Source organism: Fistularia commersonii, chromosome 36 (assembly GCF_037954325.1).
Source record: "Fistularia commersonii isolate RoL2024-O1a breed Wild chromosome 36, RoL_Fcom_v1.0, whole genome shotgun sequence".
NCBI classification, from domain to species: domain Eukaryota; kingdom Metazoa; phylum Chordata; class Actinopteri; order Syngnathiformes; family Fistulariidae; genus Fistularia; species Fistularia commersonii.
The window spans coordinates 2473522-2490045 of NC_141319.1; the positions used below are offsets into that span (position 1 = coordinate 2473522).

General features: G+C 38.6%; 1 protein-coding gene across 1 annotated transcript; it reads right to left on the reverse strand.

The window, feature by feature from the left end:
* Positions 1-608: 608 nt before the first annotated feature.
* On the reverse strand, positions 609-7182 carry LOC147213340 (cysteine-rich protein 2-like). Its single transcript, XM_086143315.1, has 8 exons — positions 7033-7182; positions 4383-4477; positions 2790-2847; positions 2576-2707; positions 1917-1985; positions 1735-1829; positions 1590-1647; positions 609-1056 (listed from the first exon to the last, which is right to left on the reverse strand). Exons 1-8 carry the CDS (start codon positions 7073-7075, stop codon positions 992-994), a joined length of 615 nt encoding a protein of 204 aa, XP_085999441.1. The 5' UTR covers positions 7076-7182; the 3' UTR covers positions 609-991.
* Between the last annotated feature and the right edge of the window lie 9342 nt (positions 7183-16524).

Sequence of the window (16524 nt, forward strand, 5' to 3'; positions counted from 1 at the left end):
GCAATGGAGCCCTTCAAACGTCTAACTTGCCAATCGCGTTTTACCCTTAAAGTTCATAATGATTTATTTGTTTTCAGAGGCGAAGCGTGAGACAGTCGGAAAAACAGATCGGAGGATATATTTATCGCCTGTTGTAAGTGAGTCATTCTGTGTGAATGTCTAGTATTCCGATCCAAAATAGTTTAGGATAGTTCTGCCTTGGGATTATTCTTTATTGAGAAAAGAAGGGAGATTGTCTCCCAGTATTGGTGTTGAAACAACTGAAACATAATGGATTAAATGTATTGATTGTAAGAATGTGTGCATTATTCATCTTATGAAAGTACCTAATTTAGCTGATTTTTATTAGATTCTTTGCTTCTTTTTCCAGATTTTTAGCCCATTTCCCATACTTAAAGACTCTCCCCGGCATTTCAGTAATTAGTATTCTAATACTGTTTTCACGAGACATCAAACATTGTCCGAATGTAAAGCTCTGCATTTTGATTCTCCATGTTTTAAAACTGAAACAATATTTCAAAACAGAAACAGTTTACTAACAAATACAGAAAGCTACTTCTACAAACTGTCAGAAAGACAACAGATAATGTCTTCAGAGAATTCAAACGCTTGCTTAACATTTTTATTGATTGAGAAGATTTAGCAAACAACTTGAACAAAGGTTTGGTGTCACACAGTTTTACTGTAAAATTGGCCACTTTTTGCTTAATGACATTCAGTAAAATCATGTCTACAGTGGAGGTGATGCTAACGTTTTCAAACATTTATCTCGTTTTCCTGGAAAAAAGGACTGATCAGTAGCTAAAAGACTGACTTATTTGGCAAAGAGAAACGTAAAGGCAAACTCGGACACAACTCAGGAGATTTCAAGGGTACCTCTCTGTAGAAAAAAGATTATTTAAGTTATTTAAACAATATACAACATAAACGTCCCTGTGAGACACAACTGTCCAAGGTGGTTCTATATGGGGTGGTGGAGGTGGCGTGTGGATCAAGGCTGTGCTTCGGCCTCGGGGTCATCGTAGATGTAGCTGCCTACGCCGCCGGTGTTCACGCCTGTGAACAGAGGAAAAGAATGTAGCAGAGTAAAAAAAAAAGTTGAAATCCCTAACCTGTTATAATAATATTGCATCTGTATGTTTATTCGATTTAAAATTATTTTTGATGATTTTAGGGGACTTTTTGCCAATATTTTCTGCAATGTTTATTGGTTTGTTTTTCAAAATTTAATTCATTTATTTTTAATTCAAGAGGTGTATTTTGTTTCTTGTTTGGTAATTGCCTTGTGTATTTACGATTATTTGTTTTCGATTTTTTTGTTTTTTCAAGGTAGTTTTGTCAGTGTTTGGTGATTTTATGATAAATTTCCATTATTTTTCATGTAATTTCCAATATGTACAGTCTAAATGTTCCTTTGAAAATGCAATTTTAGATTTTATAAATGCATATTCTCACTGTGAAGGCGGTCACATTTGTGGATTATACACGTATTGCATATTAAGCATGGAAAGACTTTGCGTCCAGGTGAAGCCAATAGAGAATAACTATTTGAATGGTTTATTTTTTTTTTAAACTGAATCATTTCCTACCTTTAGGTCCAAACAGCACAGCGTAGCAGGGCTTATGGCAGTACGGCTGTCCATCATGCTGTGAGGAAAAAAAAGATTTTTAGCTTATCTAAACAAAAAGGAACACAGGCTGGAAAAAAGGGAAGTGGCACCCCCTATCATTCACCTCTGCGTGGCTGCCAGGAGCCAGAGTCTTGCTGCATCTCTCACAGCGAAGACAAGGTCGGTGCCAGTTCTTCCCCAGAGATGACACCTTCTCCGCTACACACACACACACACAAATTGGGAGTTTGTAGCCATGGCAACCATCTGACATTCCAGCAATTGTGCATGTTGAGATGTGCTCACCAAAGTAGACGGTCTTGTTGCAGCGTGGGCAGATGTTTGGTCCTCCGGAGAAAGAGGAGAAACTGGCCGCTGGATAACAAACATCACAGTTTACCTTTGTTTCATTTGTTCACTCACCCCTTTAACCACTTAAAACAACAGATTTTTTTTTTTAAGTCTTCAGATAAATAGTTTAAATATACCACGTTTATATTTCTTCCACAGGTCTCTGCCTTGGATGGATCACTAGTTTAAAGTAGCGGATTAATTCAAAATATTCTCCTTTTCCATTTATAGTGCATTTAGTTTCCATTGGCATGGCATGTTATTAAATATGCATTTGCTCCAAAAACTGGATTTTTAATTTTCTCGGCCAATCGGATATTTCCTTCATGTTTGATTGAGTCTTTTTTTTTTTCTTCTTTGACCTAAAACTCAACAATGAGCTGAAAAGCTGCCTTGAAGTTGCTTTGAATAATGTCTTAAAAGAGAAAAAAAAAATCAGGTTTGTTGTATCTGTCAAATCACTTGATAAATATAGAATTTTTCCATGTTTTTGTCTTGTCGCTTGTGTGCTTTTTTGGTAAAAAATGCTGGTCTTTTATTTCAATGATCTATTTTTATCTGAATTGTGTTGCAGTGATGCGAAGCAGAGAGTGACAGCATTTCTATTTTCTCACCCTTCACTGGTCCTCTCACAGGGGCCTTCTTCTCCTCAACTGGTTTCGTATCCGTTTCCATGGAAACAGCAGCAGGGGCTTCATTGACAGGAGTGTCATACACGTATGAACCGGCGCCCCCTATGTTAACCCCTGAAATGTGCGTAGATATTGGTTTTATTCAACAACCGAGCGACTTCCCAGTGTTTTTGTGTGAAAGATGAGGCTAGCCTACCTTTCGGCCCATAGAGGGCAGCATAACATGGCTTGTGGCAGTAAGGCTTCCCATCATGCTGCAAAACACAAGACACATTCATGCTATAAAGCTCTGAGGAAAAGGGAATTTGATTAAATACAACTTTAGTCAATTTGGATTTACATGCATGTCAAAAGTAAAATGAATGTCATCTAATCTGATTTTTCACCTATGTATTCCTTAATAATTAAATGATATGAATATAGGGGATGTAAAATCATGATTATTACTTATTCTTATACAACTGCTTCTACTTTTAGCATTTACTTATCACTTTCATTTATCATTACTGAATTCATTCATTCATTATAACACTTATCTTACACTCACCGCTGTAGGGGGTTAAGTGGGGGAAAGCTATCTCAACTGTCGCAACTACCACATATATGGACATACGACTATCCACTCGCTCACTCAAACATCTAAGCAATTTAGAGTTTGGAGAAAATATACACAGTAGAACCTTGGTTTATGAAATTTGATTCATTCTTGGACTCCGTTCACAAACTGAAATGTTTGCAACCTGAATCAAACTTTCCGCTTGAAATCAATATAAACCCCATTGATCTGTTCTCCAGCCCCTAAAAAACATATTGTACTCTTTGAAACTTTGTAATGGATTTATTAGTGGCAAAATAAAGGAATTCTAGATAACCTGAATTATTACTGCGGCGTTCTCTCTTCTTACCAGCACTTAAACTCGGCGCCTCTTTCACTAAATCAGCATGCAAAAGTAAAGCCTTCTCGTGTATGAGACCCTCTCTAACGCTATCTCCACCAAGCTGTCTTTTATTAATCCAAACTAACAATCACTTTTCTACTTTTTGTAAGACTTGACACCTTTGCTTTGTTAGTGTAGTTGCCCCTTTAGCCACATCAGCCGTCTTTAGCATATCTTTGTTCTTCAGGATTGTACAGATGGTTGCCTGAGCCATGTCGCAGTGATCGGTGAGATTAGTAATAAGAACACCGCTCTCCCATTAAGCTATTATTTCCTTCTTCAGATTGACTTAAATTCTCAACTTCTTCATAAGACCACAATCACTAGCACTTTCCCCAACTTTTTAGGGAGCCACAACGAGGGCAAATAAAAAGGAAAAAAATTGTGTTATAACAGGAAGACACAACAATGAACAATTTAAACAACGCGGAGTACCAAGCACGACTGCCACCGCTAAAAGGAAAGCCCGTGAGTTTGTTTTCTTGCATGTTCCTGCACCGAGGGCATGTTCGCAGGTCGATTCTATATTTGATCGAAAGCTGTTTGTTGGCCGATTTGTTCGTGATGAGGGGCTTTCGTAAGCCCAGGCTTTACTGTATATGAAATGAATCCCACTTATATTTCAAGTCCATTTTTTCCCAGTAAGAGATTTATTGTACCGCACCTTTACAGGCAGTTTACAAAGCACCCAAAAGAAGCTAGAAGAGCAAGGTTCTATGATCAAAAATCTTGATGTTGCGAATGTGTTAAAAAGATGTGATTCCATGCCAACAAATCTTGCTTTTAGTTTTTGGTTTGTTCACCATCGCTCCATTATTGTAAAATAAAGCACGACAGAGTGGATACAGTACCTCGGCGTGGCCACCAGGAGTCAGCGTCTTGTTGCATCGCTCACATTTTAGACAGAACTTGTGCCAGTCCTTTCCCAGAGAGGACACCTTCTCGGCTGCGGCCAAATGGGAATCAAAGGTCACATTATTAATGACATAAATCCGAATTAATCAAGGTTAATTAATCAAACCTTTTTTAGTCACTGACGTGGAGAAAAGTGGAGTCAGAATCATAGACGACAGTTTGTCCTGAATCAGGAGGCACGAAAGAGAAGTGAAAGTCGAGTCTGAATCTTGTATGGATTCAATTCAAATTCAAGTAATCAAAGAAAACTTTGTTTCACGTGGAGTCTCAGTCATTAACACCGTCGAAGAGTCAATTCTAGGAACCCAAAGATTGGTTAGTCTCGTCCAGGTCAGCAAAGATGAGGTCCAAATGATTCACGAGTCAGTAGCAAAAGAGTTCAGAGTCAAGTCCGACTCGAATATCCTTCACCCCGGTCCGAGTCCGAGTCATCCAAGTCTCATGTGAACTGACGAACCCTTCACATCCGTTCTATAACAGAGTTCCAGCTCTTGAACGATCTGACAGCCTGATAATCAGTTAAATACCTGAGTTCGAGTCAGCGTCTCCGCGAAAGCGACTGCTGCTCACTCGGTCTCTGCCAGAGTGAATCGCTCACGCCACACCTTATTTTATCTTTTCGTCCCAGAATATCCCAGCAGATACAACCTGACACTTCCTGTTTAGGCTCACCGCTCGGACCGGCTGCTGACGGAAAGTCACCTTGGAAACACCGGGACTGTCCTCCGGCACAAAAGATAGGAAAAGGGTCAAAAAAAATTGTCCATTCCCAAATCTTGAGGGTCCATTGCATTCCTCCAAGAAAAAAAATGAGCCTAATGTTTATTTCATTCGTAGAACATTTAATTTCTCATAAATTTTAAAGCAAATGATTATGGCAAAGACATAAAGTGAATAAATAATATTTATTCTCACAACAAATTCAATGATGTTAACACAAAATTATTAGCAGGTTTCATTCATAAAATGTGGTCATTTTAGCAAATGCTATTGATTTTTTTTCAATTAATGCTACCTCTCAAGGGCTTTACATCTAAATAGAAACTAAGTACATATAGTGATTTTTGTTTTTAGCTTTTCAAAACGTAAATACAGTTTAGTAAAAATCAGCAGGCGTTATTAGGTGAAAGTTTGCCAGTGCTACGATGGCTGGTGGAGGTCAGTGCTCGGAGCTGGGGACGAAAACCACATTGATCCTTTTAACCTGTCAATCAATTATTCATCGAGGCAAAATAAAAAAAACGGGTGTGACCCCCTGTCCTCCAGGGCAGACCGAAAACTACAGCCGTTCGATCACCAATAGTACGAACCGAACACCTCTCAGTCAGATGAAAGATTGATCACATAAGCGTTCCATCCAATAACAGACCAGTAAAGACTGATAAAGACAGCACGGCAGATGCAGACAGTAGAGATCACCACAGACCAAAACAGAAGAACTGTCCAGAACAAACTAGCAAGACCAAGACCAACTTAACCTGGTCTCAAAGGACCAGATCTGATTGGGACTATTGGAGTCTGCATTGGAAAATCAGCTGAAACTCAGATGATACATTAATTTCTCCTCGGTGCCGTAAATACAGTTCATGTTCACTTCAGTTCCTACAACTCACTGATAGTACAAGTGGAATGGGGGATATCAAACCTAATGATAATGAACAAATTTTATAATAAATATTATAATATTATATTATTATAATAAAAGTTGTTTTTTGTTTCACATCAAGAACAGTAACTGTACAATACTGAAAAGTCCATTACATATTTTTTAACATCTACTGCCAAGATCCGCCAAGGGATTTTTAAAAATGATTTTATTCGCTCATCATTCTGCTTAACCAGTAATAAAAATAGAGATTCAAGCAGTGAATAACCCAAAATGAGTGAGGAATTTTTGTGAAAAGTAGCACCACAAAAATAGAAATAAATAAAAGATGAGCAAGAAACCATGAGATGGTACCACCATTGATAATATTAGAAAAAACTGAAATTTTCTACACATTAATATCGGTCTTTTTAATTTCATCATCAATCATCTATTTTAACATTTCTATGGATTGTGAATTATCAAATTGTTTTGAGTACACTCATATATATTATGCTTATATTCCTTATATATTGCTTATTTATTGCTTATATTGTCTCTCACTTGTAAAGCGTCTTTGAGTATCATGAAAAGCGCGATAGAAAACCTATGTATTGTTATTATTAACTTGTTATATACATATATATGTACATATATATATATTATATATATATATAATGATAAGGCTATTGGAATTTGATTTTAGAGTACATTTAAAAAAAATGAATGCATTAATAGTATTTCATTAAAATACATTTCTTGATGAACTGTGTAAATCAGTTAGACAAAGGCAGCTGGCCCCCCGGTACCCCCCTTCTCCCGGTGGCTGCGGGTCGGTAACGGATCCGGTTGGAACAGAACCACCTCAGAACCCGAACCGGGACACAGGCCGGCGGAAAGGTTGTGTTTTTGTTTTTTTTTCTCCAGAACCCTCCTCACCGAGCGTCTGGGGGAATCGCGATCTTTCATTTTATGCCGGAAAAAAAAAAACGTCCACTCACCGAAATACACCGTTTTGTCGCATTTGTTGCACTTGGACGCCATGGATCCGGGTCCACCGGGAGCTACGGAGGTTCGGTCGGGTCCGTCGGCGGCGCGGACACACCTCACGCCGTCAGGATGGAGGAGGACGAGGAGGAAGAGGACGAACCCGCCTATGACGTCGTTCGGCCTTCCTGCTTTGCATAGCCACGCCCACAATGACGTCACACCACCTCGGAACCCACGGTTTCGGAAACTCACGATGACGCAACGTCAAAACGACACATCAATCCCACACAAATATACAATATATTGATTTTCGAGTTGTTAACGATAAAGTCAATGTCAGCGGTATTTTAGTTGAAAAAAAATACGGATATGTTCTTTTTTTAACAGAAATATCGGAGGGAGAAACTAAAAATAGTATGACAAACATCCTTTGCAGCCTTTCATTAAGTTCATATGGGAACTACTTCATAAATGAAACATCAGGTCATTATGACTTGTTATTACTGATTAATTAATCTAAATAGCAGTGTTTGCTCTTTAAAAAGTATAGCACAATGATGATTAGATCGAGCGTTATAAGCTCAACAAGACAAAGGACAAAATATAAATCTTTGGATAGTATACATTAATTACAGCAATCAATCAAAACTTCACAAACCTAAAATGAGTCAGAGTGTCATGGAGTGGCATTTGAGTGAGTAATTAGAAATGAAAAAAAAACAGGTGGTAATTAAATTAAGTTGAATACCCTCAGTTTTCAGTAATAAAAACTACAGTCTTACAATTGATCATCCACAAAAGTAAATAATTAACTGTTTTGTATAGTATTGTGTTAAGCTGGGATTTAGCAAAGTAACAACCGGGGTCAAAGTTAAAATGCTCTTTAGAAGATGGCTTGCATTGGACAGAAAAATTGTTGGAAACCCAGGGTTTCTCTCTCAGCGTGAACAGTTAGCCTGGTGCTCTCCCCTGTTATGATAACTAAAGGCGCAGGTTAGTGTCAAACATCGAACACAATATTATACAGTCATTCAACCATGGAGTTCTCTAACATAAAACCAAGAGACGCTCTCAACGGTCATCATCATCATCATTTGCAAAGGATTCTGGGATTCAGCTGGCCAGTCCCCGCCCCACGCTACAATATTTTGGTAATAAATGAATAAATAAATCTCAAAAAGACTAAATAACTTACTTTATCCTAAGTCCCTACCTATTGAAATCAGGAGTTTATGTGTGTTTTGCTCTTAAAATCCACATTTTCCAATCAGACAAACAAAATCTACTTTTAAGGTTGTTTGAGCCTGCAGACAAAATAAAGGTGGGTGCAGGTGCCTCCTTGCTTGAGACTCAATTCATCCCAAATCCCAGCATGGTTGGCTTCATTAGTGTTGCCCTTCCACTGTATTTGTTTCCTGCACGGTTGCTAGGTTACGGTTCTTCCCAGGGAATGTTAAGTGATTCTCCTCCAGAGAGATTCTTGGCACCAAGATACCAGCGGAGTTGACATTAGATGGCCTTTTGGGGGAATTAAAAATACACATTTGACACATTTCCAGCTCCCACTTTCTAAATATTTAAGTTAAACAAAGTTAGGGAAGAGTCAAACAGAGTGTGTTCTTGGAAGAAGGCGCGGGAAGTTTATCTTTCCTTTGATTTAGCTTTACTTTAAAAATGAGAAAGTTATAGAGTTATATTATATAAAGATAAATTTAGTTTTCAACGCAATATCCAACCACAATATAATGAACTATGATGAATAATGAATGAATAAACTGTTCTGAGCAAATGAAATGTTGTTATGTTTGAGGACACAATTATCTTATATCTTAACTATAGATGTGTTCAAACTTTCTGTTTTAGTCATTTGGAACTACTGGAAAGCTAGATTTTATTTTGTACATGTAGCCATCTTTTTTTTTTCCAAACTTTTACTGCTAGATGTTATCTTGTCCTGTAAATGTATTATATTGTTGGCCCATGATGACGATTTGTGGGAACAAGATAGTTTTCATTTATTAGTCGGTTACTCTCTGCTGCCATTGGAGTACAATATTGAAGGAACCAGATATTAATTATGAGCAAGAGAAGAGTTAAGACAAGAATATAAGTGCACTGATATCCCTAAAACTATTTTTGGAGATGACGAGTACCGTCTCAACAACGTTATGGGAGCACATGAGAACCTCTGCAAGGACACTCCTCCAACAAATTTAACAAATTCATCGGCCTGTCTCACGGGCTAACGCAGTCGTCAAAGTTAGCCCTGCCCCAATTTCTTGCCTACCTTGCTCCTTTCATTCAACCTTTTTTGTTTACAATGAGGATCCATGGTGTTTTACTTTTACGCCCAATCCCATCATGTGGTGCCTTCGCAATTTTCTCCATGCTGAATATGTTGTACTGCAAGGTGGCTCTAGTAACTGCACAGCACCCACTCCTGGCTCACCGTCATCCAGCCATATTCAGATCCATCCAACCATCCATTATGTATGCAGCTTATCCAGCACTCAGGACCGCGGGGGGTCTGGAGCCTATCCCAGCTGTCATCGGGCGAATGGTGGCTTTCACCCTAGACGGGTCACTAGTCGCCACGGACGTAGACTCATTCACTCTCTCACTCACATGTCTGTGCAATTTGGGGTCTCCAAGGAACCCAACTGCGGAAAAGGAGGGATTTTTTTAAAATGACATTCTACTGCCGTCACAGCTGTTGTACCCTTGTAGCTGCCTCTGAACGTAATGTCCAATCAGGTCTTAGTGCTGCTCCGTGGGGAACCGCCCCTTTTTGGGGCCATTTTCAGTCAGGTTGAACCGAGTTCTTTCGTAGACTCTCATGTGAAATTCTTTTTTGTTTTTAAAAAAAAAAACACTTCAATATATTCACTATGGGTTCCAGGAGGGCTCTCACAGACGAGCTTTTGTCATCACCTAACCCAGGGGTCGGCAACCCTTAACACCCAAAGAGCCATTTGGACCCGGTTTCCTCGGAAAGAAAACACTGGGAGCCGCAATTACTTTTTGACGTCTAAAATAAAGGTACCGCTGTATATATTGCTTTTTATTACCTTTACACTTTGTATAAACAAGTGTGTAGTGTGTTGCTTCTGAAATTCGCAAAGTACTACAGAGAAAATAAAATTTTATTTATGTAATGAACTCATTTTGAACTTTGGGCTTTCAGAGCGTGTAGCGGAGCCTTGACCTGAATTTTTAAAATAAATTGGGAAAAAATCCCTGTGTCAGTAAACAATAAAAAATAAATATTTGCAAAATATCTTCATAAATATTTATTTTACCTGGTTTATGGGACTTCTGCTCCAGAACTTCTGCGCACAGCATCTGCAAATCGGGACTTTACCGGCTGGCGGGTATACCGGCTTCCGCGAGTGTGACGTTATTTTGAGCGGCGAAAAATAATAAATATAATTTTATTTAATATTTCAAGATCACAATAATCTCCCAACTTAGAACTAAAAGTTAAAAAAAGGAATGAACACAAATGAAATACACTTCAATTAAATATTTATAATTTATTTTCCCAAGCCGCTCGGAGCCGTGGGTTGCCGACCCCTGACCTAACCTGCATGGGCTTGTGCTAAGGTGCTTTCATCGTAACGTTGTGACGTCGTAATGTATGAAGAGGTTTCCCTCTTCATAGTCAGAGATATCTGAGGTTAAAGTGATAGCACTTCTATGAATGTGTGGTCAGCCCATCCCGGTCATTTCACTCATCATCATTTCACTGGTGAGCAATCTCAGATGTACCTTCCTGGTATGTAGCCGGAGGGGACATCTCTGTGTTTACCTCCCCACCTATTTGTTACAAGTTGAATCGCTGTGTAATTTTGACAAGACGAACATAAATCGTGACAATTGTCGAGTCCCCTGTTAATTCACCTATTAGTCATCAATCGCAAAATTTCCCCCTCAGTAATTTTGTCAGGAGCCGCCACTGTATTTATGGTCACATCTTGTTAGAAAAGGGGCTTCTGCCTCATGGCATGGAGTTGCCTGGAGACCGATCCAGGGTGAGTCCTGCCTCTCACCCCATGACAGCGAGGATAAGCTCCAGCAGGAGGAGGATAAGCAGCATAGATAATGAATAAATGAAGGAATCTTGTGGGAAAAGGACAATGATTTCATGTGCTAAAAGACAAACTAATCAGCCTCAGGGACTTTGGTTGGGTTAAACAGATTCCGCTTGTGGTTTTCAGCTGATGTTTCTCTTCCATGTTTGAAAAGGTTCCCGCTTTTCATCAGCTCAGGGGATAAATGTCCTCTCTCCTCCAGCTGTTTCTGTCCATAAACACATCAAAACTTTCCTCCCATCAATATTTCAACGGCTGTACGGCTGTTAGTCCGATGGCGAAGCAAAGTTCAGTTCAACATTCTTTACAGGGAGGGAACGAACTTCAGCACACAAACACGCCGTGGAGTTTTATTCAATGTGGAGTTCAGAAGGTTGATCTTATTTATTTCTTAAAGCTTGTCTGGTTAAACTGGACAGTCCTTTTTGACCTCCACGCTCCAAAGTCTCTCACATTTTAAAGAAGTTGTTTCCGGAGCTTCAAGTCATTATGTTGGTTCTCCACAGCCACATATAAATTGTGTTATTTTTTTATTTTATTTTGTCCTTCTGCATTTTTTATCACATCAATGGCCATTTTTTCTATATTTTAGGCTAATCTCTGTATTTCTGTGATTTTATTTGTACATTTATTTATATTTTGATTTTACGCATTGTGATTTCCAAGTTATTTTTAAGAAGATTAACAGGATCAGTTTCCTGATATATGGGTTTGTTTGCCAATATGTGATTTCCCGTTCTTTATCGTCGTATCGTACTTGGTAAGTCTTTTGTTTTTTTGTCTCGATGTTTGACATTTAGTGGAATTTATGTTTTTTTATCCGTGTTCATGGACATTTTCCATTTTTATTTTTAGTTTATTACGCAGCACCACTTGTGCGAAGAGTAAATCCTTTTTTTTGAATTTGATTCTGGGATTTGTGTTGTGGGACCTCATTGTTTCCTAATCCTGTCCAGTCAACTCATAATTTAACACCTGTATACACCACTTCCAGTATCTTCCTGCCCAAAATATGAGAAATATTTTAAAGATCAACTCGGGGCCTCTGGACTTTCTCCTAAAGCCTTATATGGAAAATCCATCCCGGAGTGCAACAGCAAAGCTGATGAGGAAAAGATGAAGAAAATAATCTTAAATGTTGCACGGAGATGGAAACAGCAGCCATTTATTTCCACATTATTGTGGCTGGTCAGGAGCCACGAGGCTGGGAAACACTCTCATCCTAAAATAAACACCTCCCCCGCTCGCTGACGGGATGTTTGCTCCATTTAGGATTTATTTACTTTTCATTCTGCCGTTCTACTGATTCTATGAAATATTCGGGGTAACGCAGAGATAATTTACTGTATTTAGGAACTCAGATTTTTCTATGAATAAATCAGGGCAGTTTTTTTTATTTTTCTCAACATGGTAATCAAGGTCATTTACAGTGATTTTTTTTCTCTTTATTCTGTAGTAATTTTTTTTTTTTCCCACTATTATCAAATGTCATTTCAACTGATAGTTTGGGTGAAAATTATTCTCTGAGTTTTTTATAGTTTATTATTCTAAGTTTAAAGTTGTTTTTTTTTTTCTAATTTTAGAATAACTTTTGGAGATTTCTCACTTCACCTTTTTTGGTGAATTTCTGTCTTTACAGCCTATTTGATCATGAAAAACAAATCTATATTTATATTTCTTTTGGAGGCTCACGATTTAAAGTCGAGTTAACTTACTCTTGAACCCTAGATTTTCTTTCTGTTTCTTTGCTTATTCTGAATGTTTCAAATTATTTTTTGTCCTGATTCTTCTGTCAACACAGGAAAAGATGTTGTAATTCTTAGTGCCAGCAAATACAAGAGACACTCGTAAAAAAAAGCCTGATTTGGGAGCTTATATTATATATATATATATATGTCCTCGGGTGTTTTGACCTTAACCTTATCCACCCTCAACGAAGACGGTCAGCTGCAGGTGTCCCGTGCCCGGTCGGTCAGGGCAGTATGTTCGATTATAATGAATATTCAAATCTTTGTACTTTTTAAGACCTTAAAACACTTTATAGCCTTGACTTTGACACTTTATGATTTTATTTGTATTTCTTATTCTCCCTCCTTCCAACTATTATTTATTATTGTTATGTTTTACTTGAAACTCTGACACAACAATTTCCTTCGGGATAAATAAAGTTGTTCCTCTTCTTATTCTTGTACTTCTTTAGAGAAGGGGACTGGCGCACCAGGTCAGGTCTTACCTTACACCACACTTTAGGGTCAATCTTCTTCTGCCATGCAGTTCTCACGAGACTCCATAGGATGTTCAGGATGCCTGGTGGGTACTTATATATCTTGTACGGGATTCCATTCGGCCCTGGAGCCAATGCTCTCCTTGCTTGTTGGACTGTCTGAACCATGTTAAACCACCAATCCCCATATCATGCAATTGGTGGGGTGTCTGATGGGTTGGCTAGATGTTCATATCAACTGCCGTCAGAGTTGGTTATTGGCAAGTACTCCTCCAGTTCCGTTTTCGTTGTTTTCAGGTCTCAAGTCTCTTTGAAAAGGGGCTGTTAAGGAACTTAATGTCGGCCTGGAGCATAATCCCACCGTCCTCATCCACTTCGGAGGCCCTTTTTCACTGCTTCTTTAAGGGTCTTCTTTCCAGAATGAGGCATTTGATCTGTTGTTTCCTCCTGGAAATTGGTGGAGTTCAAATGTCTTTTTGTACTTCTGGTCTCCTGTACTCCCAACCGTTCGCCTCCATAGCGACAGATGAGGTCCCCTATTTTCTTCAACTTCTTCTCCTCCAACTTGCATGAGGGTCCCGGTCGGGTCTGAGTTGGTCGATTCCCACCGCATCTCGTCAATAGCGCGGGGCCAATTCACACGTGGTTTGTCTCCCAGTAGTTTCTGCTCGGCAACGGGTGTGGGAGGGAGGCAGGGTTCCACCGCTGTCATGGTTTCTGTGCTTGAGTTAGCTTCTGACAGGACATTGGTACGGTTGCACTGCATGCTTTGGTTAGCCAACAGATGAGAGGCCCCTGTCTCTCCTTCCTCAAGCCCCCTTTCTTTCCCTGATGAATCCTCGACCACGGTACGATGTAACTTTACTCCGGCCGCAGACACATACTTGCATTTGGACCGCTATGACGGGTGCCGTGGTCTTTTCCGTTCCAGTCCTTAACGTGTTGTTCGTCAATGAGTCTTCTTTGTTTGTTTTGTTTGTTAGAAGTTTATTAGGACAGTGTACAAATACATTAAGCACAGAGGCAGAGATGTTTGTATCAGATTATAGCTCATAGCTAATTTCCATCTGTAGTCCCGGACAATACAACTATAAACTGTATAAAATAGACAATATATATAAAATATACAGATAGGCAATAAAATATGTATTTTGCAAGTTGAAAGTGCTATTGTTGTGATATTGTTGTGATATTGTTACTTTGACTCGTCGACTCAAGCGACATTCTCTCTCGTTTCTTTCTTGCTACGGCAGCTTATGGATTATCCCTGTCCAAATTTCAGGATCTTTTTGATGCTTTTTTTCTTAGATTTTATAGTTTTTTACAGTTTGATTGGAATTTGACAGTGGCACCTCGGCCTAAGAAATTAATTTGTTCTTTGACTCCTTTCATGAACCAAATTATTTTTTCCCATTGAAATGAAAGTAAACCTCATTTATCAGTTCTCCAACCCCCCAAAATTTGATTATGTGTGTCAAAAATACACAAAGGAATTAAGATAACCTTAATTACTACTGTATTTCTGGTGTTTTCTGTCGTTTGAAGTGGCTCAATGGCTAGTTGGGGTGGGTGCTCTCTGAGCAAGAAAACAATCCAGAGAAATTTGTCTTTTTCCGTGTCAGAGAATTTTCTGAAAATGGGACATTACATCGTGGTTTAAAATGTCCTGTCACAAATTCCTTTCAGTTTTGTTAGGGGGATACTTCTCAATGAAAGCCTGCAACTCATCTAAGCACTGAACATCTTCTCTACGGGGTCATGATATCCATGAACACCTGATCGTTCACAGTATTTTTTTTATCATTTGATTCCCTTCAACACTATAAGATAAGATGTACTTAATTGATCCCAGGATTGGGAAATTATTGGGCTAAAAGAACAGTGACAAGCTAAAAATAGAAATAAAAATAAAATTAAATGAAATTGAATAAAAATCTGAAAGTATGAAAAATCTGAATCATTATCTCAAATATATATATTTACTACATATGCAGCAGGAAATAAAAGCAATGTGGAAAGTGAGTTGTTGAGGTTTTAGCATGAGGTAGGAAAGATTTCCTGTATCTGTCCATTTGAAAAAGAGCTGTAGTTTCGAAACTTGGGTTTTTAACTGCAAACATATTATTGGGTAAACAAATATACTAAATCAGTATGAAGGGAAACACTGAGAATTAGTTTGAAAGTACTTGACCATCAGCGCTGACCTTCCAAGCGTGTTCAGCCAGCGAGCAGCAAGTGGCGCCAGAGGACCTTCTCGACGTTTCATGACAACAAAACCCTCTGAAAACCTTAAGAAAATGTTAGAGTGAGCATAAATTCTTGAAGTTGCTCTGTTTGCTCCTGAAAAAGGAAGTTCTGAGGATCTTTTTTTTTCAGGAAGAAGCGGGAGGCTGAAGGATGAAGATCAACAAATACATGGAAATGAACAGGAACATGAATGGTGAGCATTTTATATCAATTTTACCCATTGCTGCTTTAACTGTATTTGTTTCTTTAATCTGTATGTCATTTTTAGCCACTGTCTCTATTATAAAGTAAATAAAATGTATTTCATTTCTATTGCTTTTTTCCATTTAATCAGTCAATACTTGATTTCAATTTTTACATGTTTTTAAACCAAGTCAAACATATAAAATGTTTAAAAGAATCTCCAAGAGGTCATACATTGAATCGATATACTACGTTCCAAAGCTTTTTTTTGTGCCGTTATTTCCCATCAAGTAAAATATGCTTAAAATACACATTCTACAGACATCTACTCCATTCATTCATCATGACTCAATGAAGTCCCTGTTTTGAAATAGTTCAATGTCACGACGACACGAACTTCCCTCCACCGGCAGAGTTGAAACAGAAAGGATGCTCACGTTAATCCACCGCCGAGCAGAACGTTCAGACACTAATTACTGTGTTTGCTGAGCAGGAAGTAATGGCCGCAATGGGGGTGTACAGGAGATGCATCAGGGGGTGTAAAAGGGGAGGGTCTGTTAATGCATTTGGAGACAAAAGGCTGTCAAAAAAATTCATTCTGCTTCAGTGAAATTCCTCAACGTGACACATTCCAGACACCAGGAGGAGCCGGGATTAAGATTGGGACAGTTAGACATGAAGAGCAAGTGAGTCTTTTCTCAACATACTCAAAGACGACCCCTCTGCAGAAAAAAAAGAACTGGATGGTTTATATGGAA

Excerpts from the sequence above, each read along its gene's own strand:
- LOC147213340 (XM_086143315.1), bottom strand. The coding sequence starts at position 7,075 with ATGGCGTCCAAGTGCAACAAATGCGACAAAACGGTGTATTTCG. Across the intron at positions 2,848-4,382 it reads CTCCTGGTGGCCACGCCGAG|CATGATGGGAAGCCTTACTG; the intron begins GTACTGTATCCA and ends TGTGTTTTGCAG. Across the intron at positions 1,986-2,575 it reads TGTGAGAGGACCAGTGAAGG|CGGCCAGTTTCTCCTCTTTC; the intron begins GTGAGAAAATAG and ends TTTGTTATCCAG.